The following is an 18,115-nucleotide window of genomic DNA, read 5'->3' as shown; positions in this document are numbered from 1 at the left end:
GTTCAACAGAAGCTAAAAATTTTAATTACAGTAATTATCTCATATCAAGGATGTGTTTCCTCTTTACTGTGGAACAAGCAGGGAAGCAGACACAAAGAGAGGAGATGCGTGTTTGCACATGTATATAGTTTATAGAGAAGAGACACTAGAATTACTACATTAATGTGTTTTTAAGAAATGAATGTTTGGAATGGTGTAGAGCAATGGACACTGAGTATGCCTTCACTCATAACTTTGTTTAAGTGGCTATCCTTTCATTGCCTAAAAAGAAAGCAGAAAACAAACATAATTGGAAATAAAGAAAAGCAAAATAAAATCTTGAGGCCTCAATCCATCACCTGTTTGGAAGGCAAACAAATGGTAGATAAAGGGACAACTAGAAAATTCAGGGCCAACTTCTCAGCTGGTGTATAACGGCGTAGCTCCACAATACAGCTGTACTAATTTATACCAGCTGAGGAGATGGCTCTCGGCATTTAATAAATATGTGCCTAATTCTGTTGGGTTTGTGTCACCTGTAGCCTCATATCTGAGAACTTCATGGGACCACAAACATTAGTCACATCCATGCTGCTAGCTAGCTTGAACTGAATCATTAATCTTAAATGCGTTTGAATCCCATTGTTTACTTACATTAGGCTTTGAGCTCAGACAATAAATTATATTTTTTCATTACTGCCCAAAGTATTTTTCCAGACACTTAAAATCATCAATATTGCATTATTTATCAGTCTCTAGCTTTCTCCTCTTCTATCTGTTCTCATCCCCTCTCTCCCACTCCTGGTCCTTATTTCACTGTGACTGAGTGTCCATTAAAAACCGATCACAGATAAGTAAGGACAATGAGGAGGAGGATTTAAAAAAAAAAAAAAAAGAACAAGAACAAGACATCTTGGAGTGCAAAGTCAGTAGCCCGACTAATTAAAAAAACAAGAAGAAATGAGCTGTAACAGCCCCATAAGACATTTTATGACAGAAAATAGGAAGTAAATCAAAAAAAGGGGAGGGGGAACCAGAAGAAAGTCAGCAGATGAAGAATAATTCTATTAACATTTATCTTTCTCCTGATTCAAAGGCAGAAAGAGAGAGTCAGTAATCACTTAAACTACCTTCGCTTGAGATGGTACAAGAGAAGTATCTGACAAGGGGACAGAGCCGCGGCGGGGAAAATCCTGCCAATTGGGTTGGGGATGGAGTTTTGCTGCTGTTTTGTTTCTGTATCATTGTAATTTTAATTAATATCAAAGGCAACCAGAGCAGCAGATGGGCTGATTTATTATTATAAATTGAAAAAAAATATTAATAATGATGAGTATAGATCTCATACCATCCTAAATTTATTTAGAAAACGCCTCTCTCTCTTGCCTAAACTTCTTAATTTCTCTTACCTTCGGTCACCAATACGCCCTTTACAATAGTATTACCTTCCTCTGGCAAGTATTTGGGGGAATATCATCTGTGTAAAATATACAAAATTAAGCTCTGAGACCATAAACTCTTACACACAAGTATTGTGCTTGCAATATCAAGGCCTAATGTATTGCATGCATTCCTGCAAATATACACACCGTATTGCAGGATTGTAGCTCTGTTTTTTCTTGTCTCCTGTGACAGTGAGGACAACGTTCCTTTTTATCCAAGAGTTCAGGACAATGATAACCAGGATATCACATTCACCTGTGGTGGGCGTTCCAAATTAAATACAATATTTTTTCCTATATAAGGTTTGGAAAACATTTAAGTGAAGAAAATCAAGTTCTGCCCCAAATTCTGATTACTGGTCCAAGTTGGGTATGCGCGATTGGTTACCAACACCTAGAAGCTCTGATTAAATCTTTTCATATTCAACTTTTTATAAAGTGATTACTATTTAAGTGTGTACTCTCTCTTTGTCCCTGTGATTATATAAATCAGATGCGACTTTATCCTTTCATTTACATCAAACGTAACTGCACTGGGTCTACTGCAATCCAGACTTTAAGACCCTCATTAATCAAAAGACTACATCCCTAGTGAGCAGAGCACGTATAAGCATGTGCTTAAGTGTCATTGACTTTAGTGGGTCTTAAGCAGATGTTTAGGTCCTTTATTGAATCAGTGCCTAAGAGCGCAAGGCACAGAGTGCAGTATTTGAGCATAAGCTTTCGTGGGCTACAGCCCACTTCATCGGATGCATATAATGGAACACATAGTAAGGAGATATATACACACATACAGAGAACATGAAAAGGTGGGAGTTGCCCTACCAACTCTAAGAGGCTAATTAATTAAGATGAGCAATTATCAGCAGGAGAAAAAAACTTTTGTAGTGATAATCAAGATGACCCATTTCGGACAGTTTGACAAGAAGGTGTGAGTATACTTAACATGGGGAAATAGAGTCAATGTGTGTAATAGCTCAGCCATTCCCAGTCTCTATTCAAGTCTAAATTGATGGTATCTAGTTTGCATATTAATTCAAGTTCATCAGTTTCTCCTTGGAGTCTGTTTTTTAAGCTTTTCTGTTGCAAAATTGCCACCTTTAAGTCTGTTACTGAGTGACCAGAGAGGTTGAAGTGTTCTCCTACTGGTTTTTGAATGTTATGATTCCTGATGTTAGATTTATGTCCATTTATTCTTTTGCATAGAGACTGTCTGGTTTGGCCAATGTACATGGCAGAGGGGCATTGCTGGCACATGATGGCATATATCACATTGGTAGATGTGCAGGTGAATGAGCCCCTGATGGCATGGCTAATGTGATTATGATGATGTCACTTGAATAGATACGTGGACAGAGTTGGCATTGGGCTTCGTTGCAAGGATAGGTTCCTGGGTTAGTGTTTTTATTCTGTGGTGTGTGGTTGCTGGTGAGTATTTGCTTCAGGTTGCAGGGCTGTCTGTAATTGAGGACTAGTTTGTCTCCCAAGATCTGAGAGAATGAGGGATCATCTTTCAGGATAGGTTGTAGATCTTTGATGATGCACTAGAGAGGTTTTAGTTGTGGGGGTGAAGGTGACGGCTAATGGCGTCTGTTATTTTCTTTGTTGGGCCTGTCCTGTAGTAGGTGACTTCTGGGTACTCTTCTGGCTCTGACAATCTGTTTTTTCACTTCAGCAGGTGGGTATTGTAGTTTTAAGAATGCTTGACAGAGATCTTGTAGGTGCTTGTCTCTGTCTGAGGGATTGGAGCAAATGCGGTTGTATCTTAGAGCTTGGCTGTTGACAATGGATCGTGTGGTGTGTCCTGGATGGAAGCTGGAGACATGTGTTCTCTAAGTCAACCAGTGAGATAGTAACCAAGAAAATCTTGTCCCATGGGTGATGTCAAGCACCTGAAGAAATAATACCTTGCCTGGCCCCTGTTCCTGCAAGATGCTGAGGGCCCTCAATTCTGACTGAAGCCACAGGGTGTTGAGAACACTCGGAATCTCAAAGTTTAGGGCATTCAGAGCAAGATGTATTTAAGCAAACGTCTAGGAGGGTTATTTTCATTCTGTAGTTTGAATTGAGAAGCTACAATTTTGGGGAGAGGAAAGTTCATTTGAAAATATTTTTCAGAAAAATGTTGCATCATTTTACTATATGGACTATGCGGGTTGATATTTTAACAGTAGCCCTCACTCTATAAAATGTTGAAAACTCAGGAAGCATATATTTCATATATTTTAGTATGCAGCCACATTCAATTTAAGTGAGATTTAACATTTGCTCACTAGCCTAATATTTCTTAAGTGTGAGTAGAAGAGGCTGGCAGCATCACACCTTTAAGAAGAAGAGATGTTATTCTCACATTTTCAGCAAAAACACCCCCGGGGAAAAAAAGCTGCTGAGATTCAAGTTTCCATTTAAGTCTGTGGGAAAACTCTCTCTAATGTGGCACAAATATAACTTGCCATAGTGATAAGATGAATTTGAGGAGGAATGATATGGGGTGCTCTTGGGAGTTAAAGTAGTTACCCAGGAAGAAAAATCTGAAATGTAAAGTCCTTTTCACACCATTAACCTGGCCCAAAATGTGAACATCAGTGAATACTATGCAGGCAGCCTTCAGAGCTAGCTTGTAAAGTAGGGATTAGTGGGGAAAGTTGGCCATAAACAGTAACTTAAAAAAACAACATTATTCTACTCTTGTGTATTCTTAACACACACAGTGGGACTAGATCCTTGAGTATATTTATACTGTGTCCAGTGCAGCCTACGAGAGGGGGTGGCAAAGTTGATTTTGTGTCACTTTTGTTCTGTCCTGATCTTGGAGGTCAATCTGCTATGTACCGGACCTCTAGTTTAAATCAGCCTGGATACTGCTGTACTTTATATTGACAGCTAAAAGTCACAAAGGACCCTACCAGTAAACTCACCATTCCATCTTTTTCCCTTGATATGGCACCTGCACCAACAGCCAAAAGAGGATAGGTGTTGGAACCACAGGAGCATCACACCACCCTAGCGTCTACAGAAAAAGGGGGATGTGATGGTGCACCCCATAAAGCTTTATGGAAATATGCTTATGAATGTAAATATGACATAACTGGAATATGTTTTATGCTACATATGCCATGTAACATATCTCTGTAAAGGTTATGATCTACTGAATCTATTCACCCTATTTGTATGCATGTATCATTGTTGTATTCAAAGTTATGAATAGGAAGGCATTTGGTCAGCTTCTTTAGAAAGGAATTTGCAAGTTAAGTGCAAGAAGCACTTTAGGGACAATAGATCTTAGAAGGCTCCAATCCACATAAGAAGTCTACATGAGGACGTTCAAGGTAGCATGTGAACCATGGCTGCTACCTGTAAGTTCTGAGTCATGCATGGACATGTGACTTGCCCATGGGACTCCAAAACTCCATCTTGTAGCTGGAATTCTACACAGGGGGAGGGAGGGGTATCTACCCACAAGAGAAAGTCTATTTAAACCCCTGGGAGACCCCTCTATTTTGTCTTCAGCTAGCTCAAAAGATAGCCTCTCCAACCCCAAGGATACCAGAAAGAAACTGAAACAAAGGACAGTAAGTACAGGGGATGTAAGTGATTGTTGGACCCAGACTAGAAGAAGACTAGTCTGTAAAAGGAAGTTTACTGGAACTCCTCTGAGGCTGAAGTTTATTCTATATTCAGTTTTCTCACTGTAGTAGGCATAGACTTGCAGGTTTTATTTTATTTTACTTGGTAATTCACTTTGTTCTGTCTGTTACTACTTGGAACCACTTAAATCCTACTTTCTGTATTTAATAAAATCACTTTTTACTTCTTAATTAACCCAGAGTATGTATTAATACCTGGGGGGAGGGGGAAGTTGTGCTATATCAGTGTTATAGAGGGCAAAAATTTTATGAGTTTACCCTGTATAAGCTTTATGCAGGGTAAAATGGATTTATTTGGGGTTTGGACCCCATTGGGAGTTGAGTGTCTGACTGTTAAAGATAGGAACACTTCTTAAGCTACTTTCAATTAAGCCTACAGCTGTTAAGGGACGTGGTTCAGACCTGGTTCTAGGTTTGCAGCAGGCTAGTGGGTCTGGCTGAAACCAGGCAGGGCACTGAAGTGCCAAGCTACCAGGGCAGGAAAGCAGGGGCAGAAGTAGTCTTGGCACATCAGTTGGCAGCCCCAAGGGGGTTTCTGTGATCCAACCCGTCACAGGGGAATGCTAATGTGGCTAATTAAGATGACTTTAAATGCATTGCCTTAGAATGCATTGCTGGATCAGGGGGTAATTTAATGAAAGTGATCTAGATGGGAAATTCTGAAGCACATTTACTACACAAAGTAAATATAAATTTGAACATTTGTGCATATATGTACATATTTATCGAAGATATGCAAGTATGTACATACATACTTTAGAGGGAACTGATTTTGAAAAAGGCAGGAGTATCTGCCTTCTGAAAATCAGAGCCCTTTGAGTGTCTCAAGTTAGGTATCCAAAAGCTAAGGGTACGTCTACACATACTTCCTGGTTCGGCGGCAGGCAATCGATCTTCTGGGATCGATTTATCACGTCTTGTCTAGACGCAATAAATCGATCCTGGATCGATCCCGGAAGTGCTCGCCGTCGACGCCGGTACTCCAGCTCGGCGAGAGGAGTACGCGGCATCAACGGGGGAGCCTGCCTGCCGCGTCTGGACCCGCGGTAAGTTCGGACTAAGGTACTTCGAATTCAGCTACGTTATTAACATAGCTGAATTTGCGTACCTTAGTCCGAAGTGGGGGTTAATGTGGACCAGGCCAAAGACATCAAAATATGTTTAATTTAGCAAAATGTAAGCCAACACTTTTCAAAATATGAATAAGAAAAGTCTACAGTAATATCTACATTTCCAATTAATTCAGCTTTTGGTTATATGAAATAAAGCAGCTCATCAGTTGCCGAAACCATAACTTTTGAATCTCTAAAAACTGGCCCATGGAATTTCATGTGATAGTAATGGATGGGGAAATCTGCCATGCCTGAGCAAAGCCAAAGTTAAAGAGCCTTTGGCAAGGCTGCTGCCCAAGCCAAGGGATGGTATCCTCTCCTGCAGAAAAGTGCTGGCAGAACCATAACTTCACCAATATAGCTGTCCACTGCCATGGCCCTTGCATTTGACTTCAACCCCTATGAGGCACAGGTGATATCTCAGCACCCCATTAGGGCTGTCCATCATCTGCCACCTCACGGACTCTCCATAACATACTGCCCATTATGCAGTAAAACTGCACTGGGTCTACTGCAATCCAGACTTTAAGACCCTCATTAATCAAAAGACTACATCCCTATTGAGCAGAGCACGTATAAGCATGTGCTTAAGTGTCATTGACTTTAGTGGGTCTTAAGCAGATGTTTAGGTCCTTTATTGAATCTGTGCCTAAGAGCGCAAGGCACAGAGTGCAGTATTTTTATACAACACTCTATTAAAAGTAGGGTTTCAGAGTAGCAGCCGTGTTAGTCTGTGTCCGCAAAAAGAACAGGAGTACTTGTGGCACCTTAGAGACTAACAAATTTATTAGAGCATAAGCTTGCGTGGGCTACAGCCCACTTCTTCGGATGCAAGTAGACTATACTAAGCTATGATACTGTAGAACAAAAGATCCTTCAGGGGCAAATTCACTTACATTTTATCGATTTCGTTTCCTGTCTATCAATTTAAATGGAAAAAATAGCTTCTTGTTTTATTTATTTATTTTTGTCAGAAGAAATGTGCTGGTAAACTTTTGGGAGCAGATGCTTCCTGCTAGATGATTAAAAAAAAAGATGACATTAAAATGTCTGTTCTCATTTCACTTAGCTTCATAACCAAATGATAAGAAAGAAAACACGGCAGTCCAATTTATAAATCTGGAAAGCTTTCATGATAAGATACACACACACACACACACACACACACACACACACACGCGAAAGGTAACAGTTTCACCAAGCAAAAAATAATATACATAATGGTGATTGACATTCTATAATTAACAGAATACTCTGAGACTTTATCATCATAGATCAAATAAGATGGTATAATTGGTCTGAAATGAGACATTCTTAGCTATGGAAAACATTTTATACAATGACACTTATTCACTGTGAACGTTTTGAAAATTGTTTAGAAAGAAGGTGCGCACCCCGAAGAAAAATGTCCTCCTTCTCCTTACCCATCACCCTCTCAGTAGGACCAAGCAGATGGCAAATACAGATGGTAATTACGGATGGATGAAATGGCTTGAATAAGGCAAGAACCTTTTCATGTTTAAAGAAAGTTCAGGAAACATTTGCTGTTTGTTGTTTTTTTTCCCATATATTCATCCAGCTCCACAATTTCTTTTTGTTTGCTTTCAGATTTGAAGCAAAAATATCATTACAATGTGAGCAGGGAAGATCTATTCTTATAGTATTTTTCATGCAGCTTACACCAAGATGTACTGGAAATCTTGTGAGAACATATTTTTTCTTCCTAATGAAACACTCAGACCAATTTCCAAACAGGAGAAGTTCAGAAAAGTTTGACTAAACTCCAAAGCTCCAAATGCTTATTCTAGTATGAATGTGCCTCTCCAGTTCATCCATAACTAGTATTAACACTATTAGGTTTGAAAAGCTAGGCCATCTTACCATGCCTTCCCACAAGCTCTTGGAGAAAATGTACATGTACACCTTATTGACTATATTTGAAATATGACGTTAAAGACCACAATTCCAAGCAAACATGGAAAATGGGTAACTGCAGATCAAATTTAACTTAACTGACTTATGGTTAAACACTGAATTCCACATTGAGAAGTAGGAATTAGCTGGCTCAGTGGACACATTTCTGGAGATGCATCCATTGTGCTGACATTTGAAATGTGGCTGCAAGAGTTTAATTTATAAAGTATATACCTTGACCATGTCCCTGTGTCAACCTAACTTATTGCTTACAACTGAATAATCAATGTTTTCCATTATGTATAATGTATAGAACATGTTTAATACACAGTAAAGATATTGTTGGGAAATTTTGCAGAACATTTTCTTACAAGTTACAACTGGTCCGCCAGGGCCAGCTCCAGGCACCAGCTTAACAAGCAGGTGCTTGGGGCAGCCAAAGGAGAGGGTTGGCACCTGCGGCAATTCAGGCGCAGCAGGTCCCTCACTCCCTCTAGGAGCGAAGGACCCACTGCTGAACTGCCGCCGCCGATCGCGGGGTTTTTTTTTTTGCTTGGGATGGCAGAAATCCTGGAGCCGGCCCTGTGGTGTCCGCCAATTTATTTGTCTATACCTTTGGTGAAGTTTTAGTATCTTTGTTAGAAATGCCCAGGGATGCAATATAGACAGTATGATGGTGACTGAAATTGCTTGTTTTTCACAAACAATATCCCAATATGTTCTTTAGGTATTTATAGGAAACTGAGATGGAAGTCACCTGGGTTTAAAAATAAAATAAAATGCTGTAGTGCATTATAGTTCTGAGAGGAATAATTAATGAGCCAGTAGTGTAGACAGAGTAAAAAGGAATGCAAATATTTGATCTTCCTTTCAGTGAAGATACTGGAACTCATTTTAATGTGTGAAACATGTTCTGCGGATTCTTCGGAGATCTGGCCTGACAGACAAGAACTACAAAACGACGTATCCACAGAGGAGTTATTTTTCTTTACATAGTGTCTCCTTTATAAAGAGCTTTTCTTTTCAAATTAAATGAGAACATAAATTCTAATCAGCAAGTTTTGTTAGCCCAGAAGGATGTCAATTAGGTTTCTAAACATCTGTACCAACACAAAGGGGATAACTAAGAGAAGCAGGATTAAAAAGTAAAGTCATAGAAAAAAAGAACAAAATAAACAAAAGTTGAGAAAGGAAGAAAGCATTATCTGGAAACCTGTGTGTGTTTGTGTTTATTATATATATCTACTTTATAGTATATATATATATATATATATATATATATATATACACACACACACACACACATATACACACACATACATACATACACACACACACATTTTATACAAAAGTGTGTGTGGTGTGTGTATGTATGTATTACAGATAAACAGTTTGTGTACACACACACACACAAATGTGGGATATATATGATAAACACCAACTAGATAACTGATGTATAAAAAACTTACAAATAATTTTATTCTTGCAGAAAATGTATCACCACAAATAGTATAGAATAGCATAGCATAGCATGACAGCTAGGCAGATAGAGAGGGGATATCCAATTTTAGGAGAACCTCAGGGTGTTTAAATTTAGCTTATTTTATGTTGAACTGATGTCAAGTTTCTGAATCGTACCATATATACATTTTTGTACATGGTCTGTGTATTTGTCCACCAGTGTATCAGTTAGATATCAACAACGTTCAATGAAATGAGGAAACAGATAAACTGTGACAGAAAGACTATCAGAATAGAATTCTTACCCTCTATGGTTGCTCTCTTAGGCAGAATGGTGATTGCTCCCTCAGCAATGTCTTCTTGCTGAATTAGCGGATTTATTTTGGAGCCCCAAGTGTCTGATCCTACCCACAGAAAATGACCGACTTGATCAGCCCTTTTTGCTGCTGCAAGGATCTGCCTGTAGAAAGACACATATAATTCACACATGAATGCAAGAGGAATGGAACAGTACTCAATCACCCAGGAAAAATAACAAGGAGAGCAAGATTGCTGAATGAGCAAATTAACATACCTGTAACTAATTTTTATCTCAGAAATTGAACCATCCAGATGATAATGACAATTTCAGAACAGTCTATCTTCCTCTTTGTTTTTTTATTCTAAGTATGAACTCCTGGCCCCATTTAAGTCAGCTTGAGTTTTGCCATCAAGTTTCATGGAGACAGGATTTCATCTCAACTTTTTTGTGAAATTCTAGTAACAACTGGTATAGTTACACCACTATAAATTGACAGAACCTTCACAACCCTCTGGTAATTTAGAAATTACACCACAAATGACTCTGGAATAAGCAGATGTATTTCCGGTGAAGGGTAGATAGGGGATTTAATTGTTTTTCAATTAAATTATTAAAATAGCCTGAAAAGCAAATGAAATCTGATCAGTGCAGGTGCTATTGAACGACCAAGTCATTGTATCATTAACAGCTGCAATTAGCAACAGCAAATATATTGTTTATTAATATTAGCATTTATAGGGTGCCCATCAGTGCAGTGTGTATAGCAACTTCCAAGAAACTCAAATGTTTTCCAAACATTGAATAATGAAGTCTCACAATCTCCCAGTGAGATAGGTTAGTGTTATCATTATCCTCGAGTCATAGAACTTTAAAGCTTTGAGCCTGCAACTCCTTGCACACTGGTGGAGTGCTGCCCCCACACAGAGCCCCCCACTGCAGTCAATGAGGCTCTGCACATATATAGCTGTCTGCCTGCACACAGAATGTTCAAGTGATTAGTAATTTGCCCATCGTTGCAAAGTGAGTCAGTCACAGAGTGAGGAACAGAACCGAGGAGTTCTGATTCACAAATCCTTCCCATAGCCAGCTTATATTGAATTAAAACAAAGCAATATCTGGATATATTTAATATTTTGCCATAATTACATCAGTTTTGTTTACACACACACACACACACACACGTAAAAGTGAAGTTACTAAAATGAAGAAATATCTATAGATTGTAGGACGGGGTCAATTTTGGGGGAAAACAAAGAGGTGGTACTCTCTGCACTCTACTGCAACCCAGTCTCCACTGTAATGAATTTGTAATGAAAGAGGTGCCAGGGAAGCTCAGAGGTGCTGGGGCTCTGCCCTGGCACAAATTAAGCACTGATCTCTGCCCACTCAAAACCAACAGGCTCATCACTAGGGTGATGGCTAGAAGCTACTGAGGCATCGCTGAAACAATTAGATATCATAGAAGAGCAACACCAAATTTCACAGGTACTAATGATGGTGCACTGGGATCACTTACTGGGACTTCAGGTCCCTCTTTGGGGCCCCACACTAGGGTATGGCACTGGTATGGTCAAGGATCTAGGATCTCTGTTGTTGCCCTGCACCGGTATGAACTAGGGTCTGGATTTTCTCGGTGGGATGTTTCAATGGGGACCTACATAGGGTCTGGGGGCTCTCACTGGAGTCCCTGCACTGGGATCTGATGGATGTCCTACACTGCATCCTGGGGTCCTGCACTGGAATGGAATGTCCTAGGGTCCCAGTCTGGAGTCCTGCACTGGTGTGTCTCACCAGGGTCTTTCAGGAGCTCTGGTCTTTCTACATTGGGCTCTGGGGTCCTGCACTGGAATATAGTAGGATCCCAGTCAGTAGTCTCTCACATGTGAGTGCTAGGGTCCCTCATTAGTGTCTGGGGTCCTGCACTGGGCTGTACTCCTGCTGCAGCAGCAACAGCAACAGCTCCTTGGACCTGTTCTTCTAGCTGCTGCCCAGTAGGGAAGGGACTCTGGTAGCAATGGAGCCTCCAGCTCCAGCACCAGCAGAAGCTTCAGATTCAGTGCTATGCTCCAAGCTGGTGGGGAAGCAACTGCCTGAGCTGAGGCTCTTATATTAATGTCTCACAGCTGCATTGCCAAAGTTTCATGCCATTTCTTACACAGACTAGTGGAATCAAGAGAGTTCGGAAGGAGCAGAGCAAAATGTTGGCAGCTCAGCACGGTTCTGGTATGGCATTTGCTTCTAAGCCCTCCTGAAGGAATCAGTGCTCTGCAAAGTATGGATGGCTCTTGCCTCCAGATCAAGGCATTCCAGATACTATTGTAAGAATCAATGGCTTTCCCCTACTATTTATACTAGATGGAGTCCTTTGAGCAAAAATCCACATCTGTCCAGGTGAAAGAATAGTGATATTATAAATGATCTTGCTTAGAATAGTAGTATATTAAGGTTTAAGATATGAATGGAAATTATCTGTGCATTAACTAGTCACTCTAAAACACAGGTTGGTTAAACTCAGCCCTTCATCCTTCCCATGTAGATAAGCTGACTTTTGTGAAGTTTATTGAAGAGGGTGTGTCTTTCAGATGAATCCTGTTCTTTAAAAAACAATATCCTGTCTGCTATGTGAAAATATTAATGATCCCTTGATGTTATTTATAATACTAAAGATGTGGTCTTGTGACCTTGGTCAAAATTCCTTTCCCCCATCCCTGTTGTGCAGAATTCTGTGTTTGTTGCATGGCTTCCTACCACTTTCCTATAGCAGAGGTGGCTGAATGTCAAAGTTGGATAATATTATCCTGTAGCCCTTACATGAGGATAACTTCCATTTAGATCCAATGGGAGTTTTGTATTCAAAACAACTGCATAATCAAACCCTCAGATTGTAAAGGATCACTTGGAGTGTGATAGGATATAGGAAAAAATGCAGGACAATATTCATTTTAGACTGAATTTGAAATTGTAACAGTTATGCACATCTTATTTCCTTTCATTATGAAATGTATTTCTTATCATAAGAGTAAAAATGCCTACCAAGAAATCCTTTTCCCATCTAGGGTATAGTGAAATTTAGAATCATAAAATCATAGAACTGGAAGGGACCTCAAAAAGTCATCTAGTCCAGTCCCCTGCACTCAAGGCAGGAGTATTATCTAGACCATCCCTGTCAGGTGTTTGTCCAACCTGCTCTTAAAAATCCCCAATGATGTAGATTCGACAACCTCCCTAGGCAATTTATTCCAGTACTTAACCACTCTGACAGTTAGGAAGTTTTTCCTAATGTCTACCCTAAACCGCCCTTGCTGCAATTTAAGCCCATTGCTTCTTTTCCTATCCCCAGAGGTTAAGAAGAACATTTTTTCTCCCTCCTCCTTGTAACAACCTTTTATGTATTTGAAAACTGTTATGTCCACTCTCAGTCTTCTCTTCTACAGACTAAACAAACCCAATTTTTTCAATCTTCCCTCATAGGTCATGTTTTCTAGACCTTTCATCATTTTTGTTGCTCTTCTCTGGACTTTCTTCAATTTGTCCACATCTTTCCTGAAGTGTAGCACCCAGAACTGGACACAATACTCCAGTTGTAATAATAATCAGTGCAGAGTAGAGCGGAAGAATCACTTCTCGCGTCTTGCTTACAATACTTCTGCTAATACATCCCAGAATCATGTTTGCTTTTTTTTTGCAACAGCTTTACACTGTTGACTTATATTTAACTTGTGATCCACTATGACACCCAGATCCTTTTCCACAGTACTCCTTCCTAGGCGGTCATTTCCCATTTTGTATGTGTGCAACTGATTGTTGCTTCTTAAGTGGAGTACTTTGCATTTGTTCTTATTTAATTTCATCCTATTTACTTCTGGACAAACTGGAGAAATGGTCTGACACTTTGAATTTTAATCCTACCCTCCAAAGAACTTGCAACCCCTCCCAGCTTGGTATCATCTGCAAACTTTATAAGTGTACTCTCTATGCCATTATCTATATCATTGATTAAGATATTGAACAAAACTGGACCCAGAACTGATCCCTGTGGGACCCCACTTGTTATGCCCTTCCAGCATGACTGTGAACCACTGATAACTACTATCTAGGAACAATTTTCCAACCAGTTATGCACCCACCTTATAGTAACTCCATCTAGGTTGTATTTCCCTAGTTTGTTTATGAGACAGTATCAAAAGACTTACTAAAGTCAAGATATACCACGTCTACCGCTTCCTCCCATCTATAAAGTTGTCATTAAGCACCTCTGCCATTTCCACATTTTCTGTTACTGTCTTTCCCCCCTCATTGAGTAACAGGCCTACTCTTCCTTGGTCTTCCTCTTGTTTCTAATGTATTTGTAGACTGTTTTCTTGTTTCCTTTTATGTTCCTAGCTAGTTTGATCTCATTTTGTGCCGTGGCTTTTCTAATTTTGTCCCTACATACTTGTGTTATTTGTTTATATTTATCCTTTGTAATTTGACCAAGTGTCCACTTTTTGCAGGACTCCTTTTTGAGTTTTAGATCATTGAAGATCTCCCAGTTAAGCCAGGGTGGTCCCTTGCCATATTTCCTATCTTTCCTATGCAGTGGGATAGTTTGCTCTTTTGCCCTTAATAATGTCTCTTTCAAAAACTGCCAACTGTATTCAATTGTTTTTCCCCTTAGACTTGCTTCCCATGGAATTTTACCTACCAACTCCCTGAGTTTGCTAAAGTCTGTCTTCTTGAAATCCATTGTCTTTATTGTGCTGTTCTCCCTCCTCCCATTCCTTAGAATCATGAAGGATATCATTTCATCATCACTTGCACCCAAGTTGTCTTCCAGTTTCAAATTCTCAACCAGTTCCTCTCTCTTTGTCCAAATCAAATCTATAATAGCTCCCCCTTGGTAGCTTTCTCCACCTTCTGAAATAAAAAATTGTCTCCAAAACATTCCAAGAAATTGTTGGATAATCTGTGCCCTGCTGTGTTATTGTCCCAACAGATATCTGGGTAATTGAAGTCCCCCATCATCACCAAGTCTTGTGATTTGGATGATTTTGTTAGTTGTTTAAAAAAAAGCCTCATCCATCTCTTCTTCCTGGTTTGGTGGTCTGTAGTAGACCTCCTACCATGACATCACCCTTGTTTTTTTACCCCTTTTATCCTTACTCAGAGACTTTCAATGATATACTATGTATTCTTTTGCTATCTCTCTATAAAATGATCCACAGGTTCCTACAAATAGATCACTCCATTCCATTGCTCTGTACAGTCTTATTTACTTTGTCTACTCCATAAAGCCAGCAAGCACAAATGTATTAATTTTCTCAGTCACACTTACTTTATGTCCTCATCGTTGGCAAAAATAACAACGGCCCTGGCATTGGGAGTGTCCAGGAGCTGCTTGATAATTTTATCAAAGTCGATGGTCTTCTCTTTGCGATCCTGGGGAATTTTCAGGGACTGGGCAATGCAGAGGCCACCTGTTTAGAGAAAAAGAAGAAAGAAAAAAATTTGTAAATGAAGAGCGAGGAGAAGAGTGTGGAAAATACACAGAAGTTAGAAATTGGAGGAGAAAAAAATAAAGAAATCAGTACTCGATCACCATCCTGAGGAAGTAGTTAAGCTTCATGTTAAGCCTTGTAAGCCCTTCTTGCAGGTTTTGTTTGTTTGTTCTTTTTTCTCTTGGGAAGTGTATACTATGTGACAGGATACATACAATATGCGTGGATGGATAGTCACAGATGGACAAAAAATAAACCAGGCAAAAGAGAAAAACAATCTAACCCCACAGTAAAGAGATGATGGAAATGGACAAGATAAAAAAAGACTGAAATAAAAAAGTAAACTGGAAGGCAGTAGAGGTCGATAATGGCATAGACAAACACACAAAATACTGAGCAACTTTATTTGGCATAACAGCTTTAATTTTTTTAACAGCATAAATAGAAAGAAAATCCAAAGAAACTGCTCTGACAAGTTAAATCAAAACAGAAATAATACAGAGGTCCAAATATTGTGAATACACAGAGCTCAATCTCATACATGCTTGTTCACGCAAGTCCACCTTTCAAGGGAACGCGGTTACCCCATCAGAATAAAAACTCATAAGAGTAAATATTTGCAGGCTTTAACCCACAGTTAGTAACCAGAATTAAAGAATAACAATTGCAGCCAGTATAATGGTAGCAAGACAGAAAGCCCTGATGCAAAAGCTACTCAACAAACATAATTCATATAATTAGGTTTAATTTATTAATCTTGTTTTAGAAAAATAGTTCATTTACTATTTTACATCTTCTGTGGGGTTCTTCACTTCAAGGGGGGATAGATTCATGCTAATGTCTTTCTTCTTTTGTTACCTAATTATAGGATCTTTCATCTTTTATACCATCTTAGATACAAACTCTCTCCCTCAAAATTCTTCATAGTGTTAATTAATACATTCTCAGAGATGCATAATAGGAAACAGCAGTGAGGATGAGTAATTAAGTAGCTGAAGCAAAAAAGAAAAGAGGTGTTTTCAGATAAAGTTTAAAATAAAGGCAGAATTGATGAGGAGGATTGAAAGTCTGTTTCAGAGCAAAGGAGCAGCGGAGGAGAAGACACACACCACCATAGGCAAAATCTCAGACTATATTTCTCAGTGCAAGAGAATAACTCCCTCATGTGGAAATGTTTTTGTGGGTGGGGGCCACTAAAGAGAGACTAAATACTCAAAGAAAAACCCTCATGTAGCCAAGCACATCTGTGAATAAATGTGTGGATTTAATACAGACAAAGACACCAGTACATGGGCCCTGCATTGAAGTGGACAGAGAAAGCAATTAATATCTACTTTCCACTAAGTGACTTTAGCTTGATGACCAAGCTTGCTTTCTCTCCCTCTATCTCTCAGCATGAAAAATCTCTCTGCCTAAGGAGAACTTAAACTTATTAGCTGTGACTTTAAGGCACTGCTACTTTAAGGTCTTTCTGGCACTCCATCAAGCCATGCTTTCCACTTTGTGTCACCCTCAAGAGCCTCCCATTTCTCCTGTAAGTAAGATTTGGGGACTTGGGGAGAATTCATTGAGGGAGGGGGCGGGGGAGATGAAAGCAGATTGCTGCAAAGTGCCAGACCTGTCACTTGAAAATATATACACTCCTGCTACAATGTTCTTTCAAGAGACTCCTACTCTGACATAGCAGTGAACAGAAGTAGGCATATTTCACAGTGTCAAGACTAAGGAGCCTTAGTGTCCTGGATGGAACCATTATTTAGACATCTCTGAAGCTAGTGCTGAGGTGCTCTGTAATCCAATACAACTCTCTATAATTTAGATACAGAGATAAATCAGCAAATTTCCAGATACCATCAGAGGGGGAACCAGAGATGTGCACAGAAAATGATGGATGTGGACAATGAGCATATTTTAAAGTCGGTATCATCAAGAAACTTTAAGATCTCTTTAGGCTTGGGGGGGGAGATTGCTTTACAACAGGCTTTCCTAAGGTGTGTACAGGAAGATGCAGATATTGTAACTTTTCCCTGCTCTGCAGGTTAATGGGAGGAGAGAGTAGAGATAAAGACACAGGGGGAGGTGCAGGGAGAGGAAGTTGAGAGCTGTAATAAACGACAAAGGCATTTCTGTAGTTAAGGCTCCAGCTGCATTAAAGATTGCTTGAATCCATAGAAACATGATTCTTCAGATAGACCGGCTGATATACTGTTATGACAAAGCTGGTAATGAAATTACCACTTGATATTGGTAAATGAGTTATATTTCCTATATTAGTTCTTGATAGAAAAGCTTAAATACTAAGAGCTTCAAATGTTGCAGCCACACCCCAGATAGATATTATGTATTCTGTGGGTCACACACTTTCCGCTGCCTGCATGGAAGAGAGGCAAAATCCAGCTGCAATGGACACTGGTTACAGCTGAATGTGTCCGAGGAATCTCTTTGTGTAGAGCAGCTGGGTAGGAGGAGAACTATGTTCAGGCCCATTTGAACTAGAACCAAAGGCCAGGCCTATGGTCAGTACTGAGAACAAAGGATTTGGGACTAAAGGAATTTCTAGGTGACAGTACAGAGGCCAGAAGGGTTCTTAAAGCAGGATAATGTCTGAGTGTGCTGCTTTCTCTGGCTACACACAGTGGTACACACAGAGGTATCTTGGCCGATGCTTTTGAAAACTGAATGGCCAGTGTGAAGTTTTGCGGTCATTTTTGCTACCTCTGTTCAAGGATCACCGGACTTACATGCATTTTGTGAATATAAATAGCTAAGGGGAAAATACCCT

The 18,115-nt window shown here is 39.6% G+C and overlaps 1 protein-coding gene across 1 annotated transcript in view; it reads right to left on the bottom strand.

The window, feature by feature from the left end:
- Positions 1-18,115, bottom strand: part of GRM7 (glutamate metabotropic receptor 7) — a gene marked incomplete in the record, with an annotated part of 535,789 nt that overhangs the window by 253,577 nt on the left and 264,097 nt on the right. The window contains 2 exon segments of the mRNA XM_034776365.1: positions 9,861-10,015; positions 15,171-15,312. Coding sequence (XP_034632256.1) covers positions 9,861-10,015; positions 15,171-15,312 — 297 coding nt within the window.

Source organism: Trachemys scripta, chromosome 7 (assembly GCF_013100865.1).
Source record: "Trachemys scripta elegans isolate TJP31775 chromosome 7, CAS_Tse_1.0, whole genome shotgun sequence".
Classification (NCBI taxonomy): Eukaryota; Metazoa; Chordata; order Testudines; family Emydidae; genus Trachemys; species Trachemys scripta.
The sequence above is the reverse complement of the archived record's forward strand: the minus strand, read 5'-3'. Positions and strand labels throughout refer to the sequence as shown.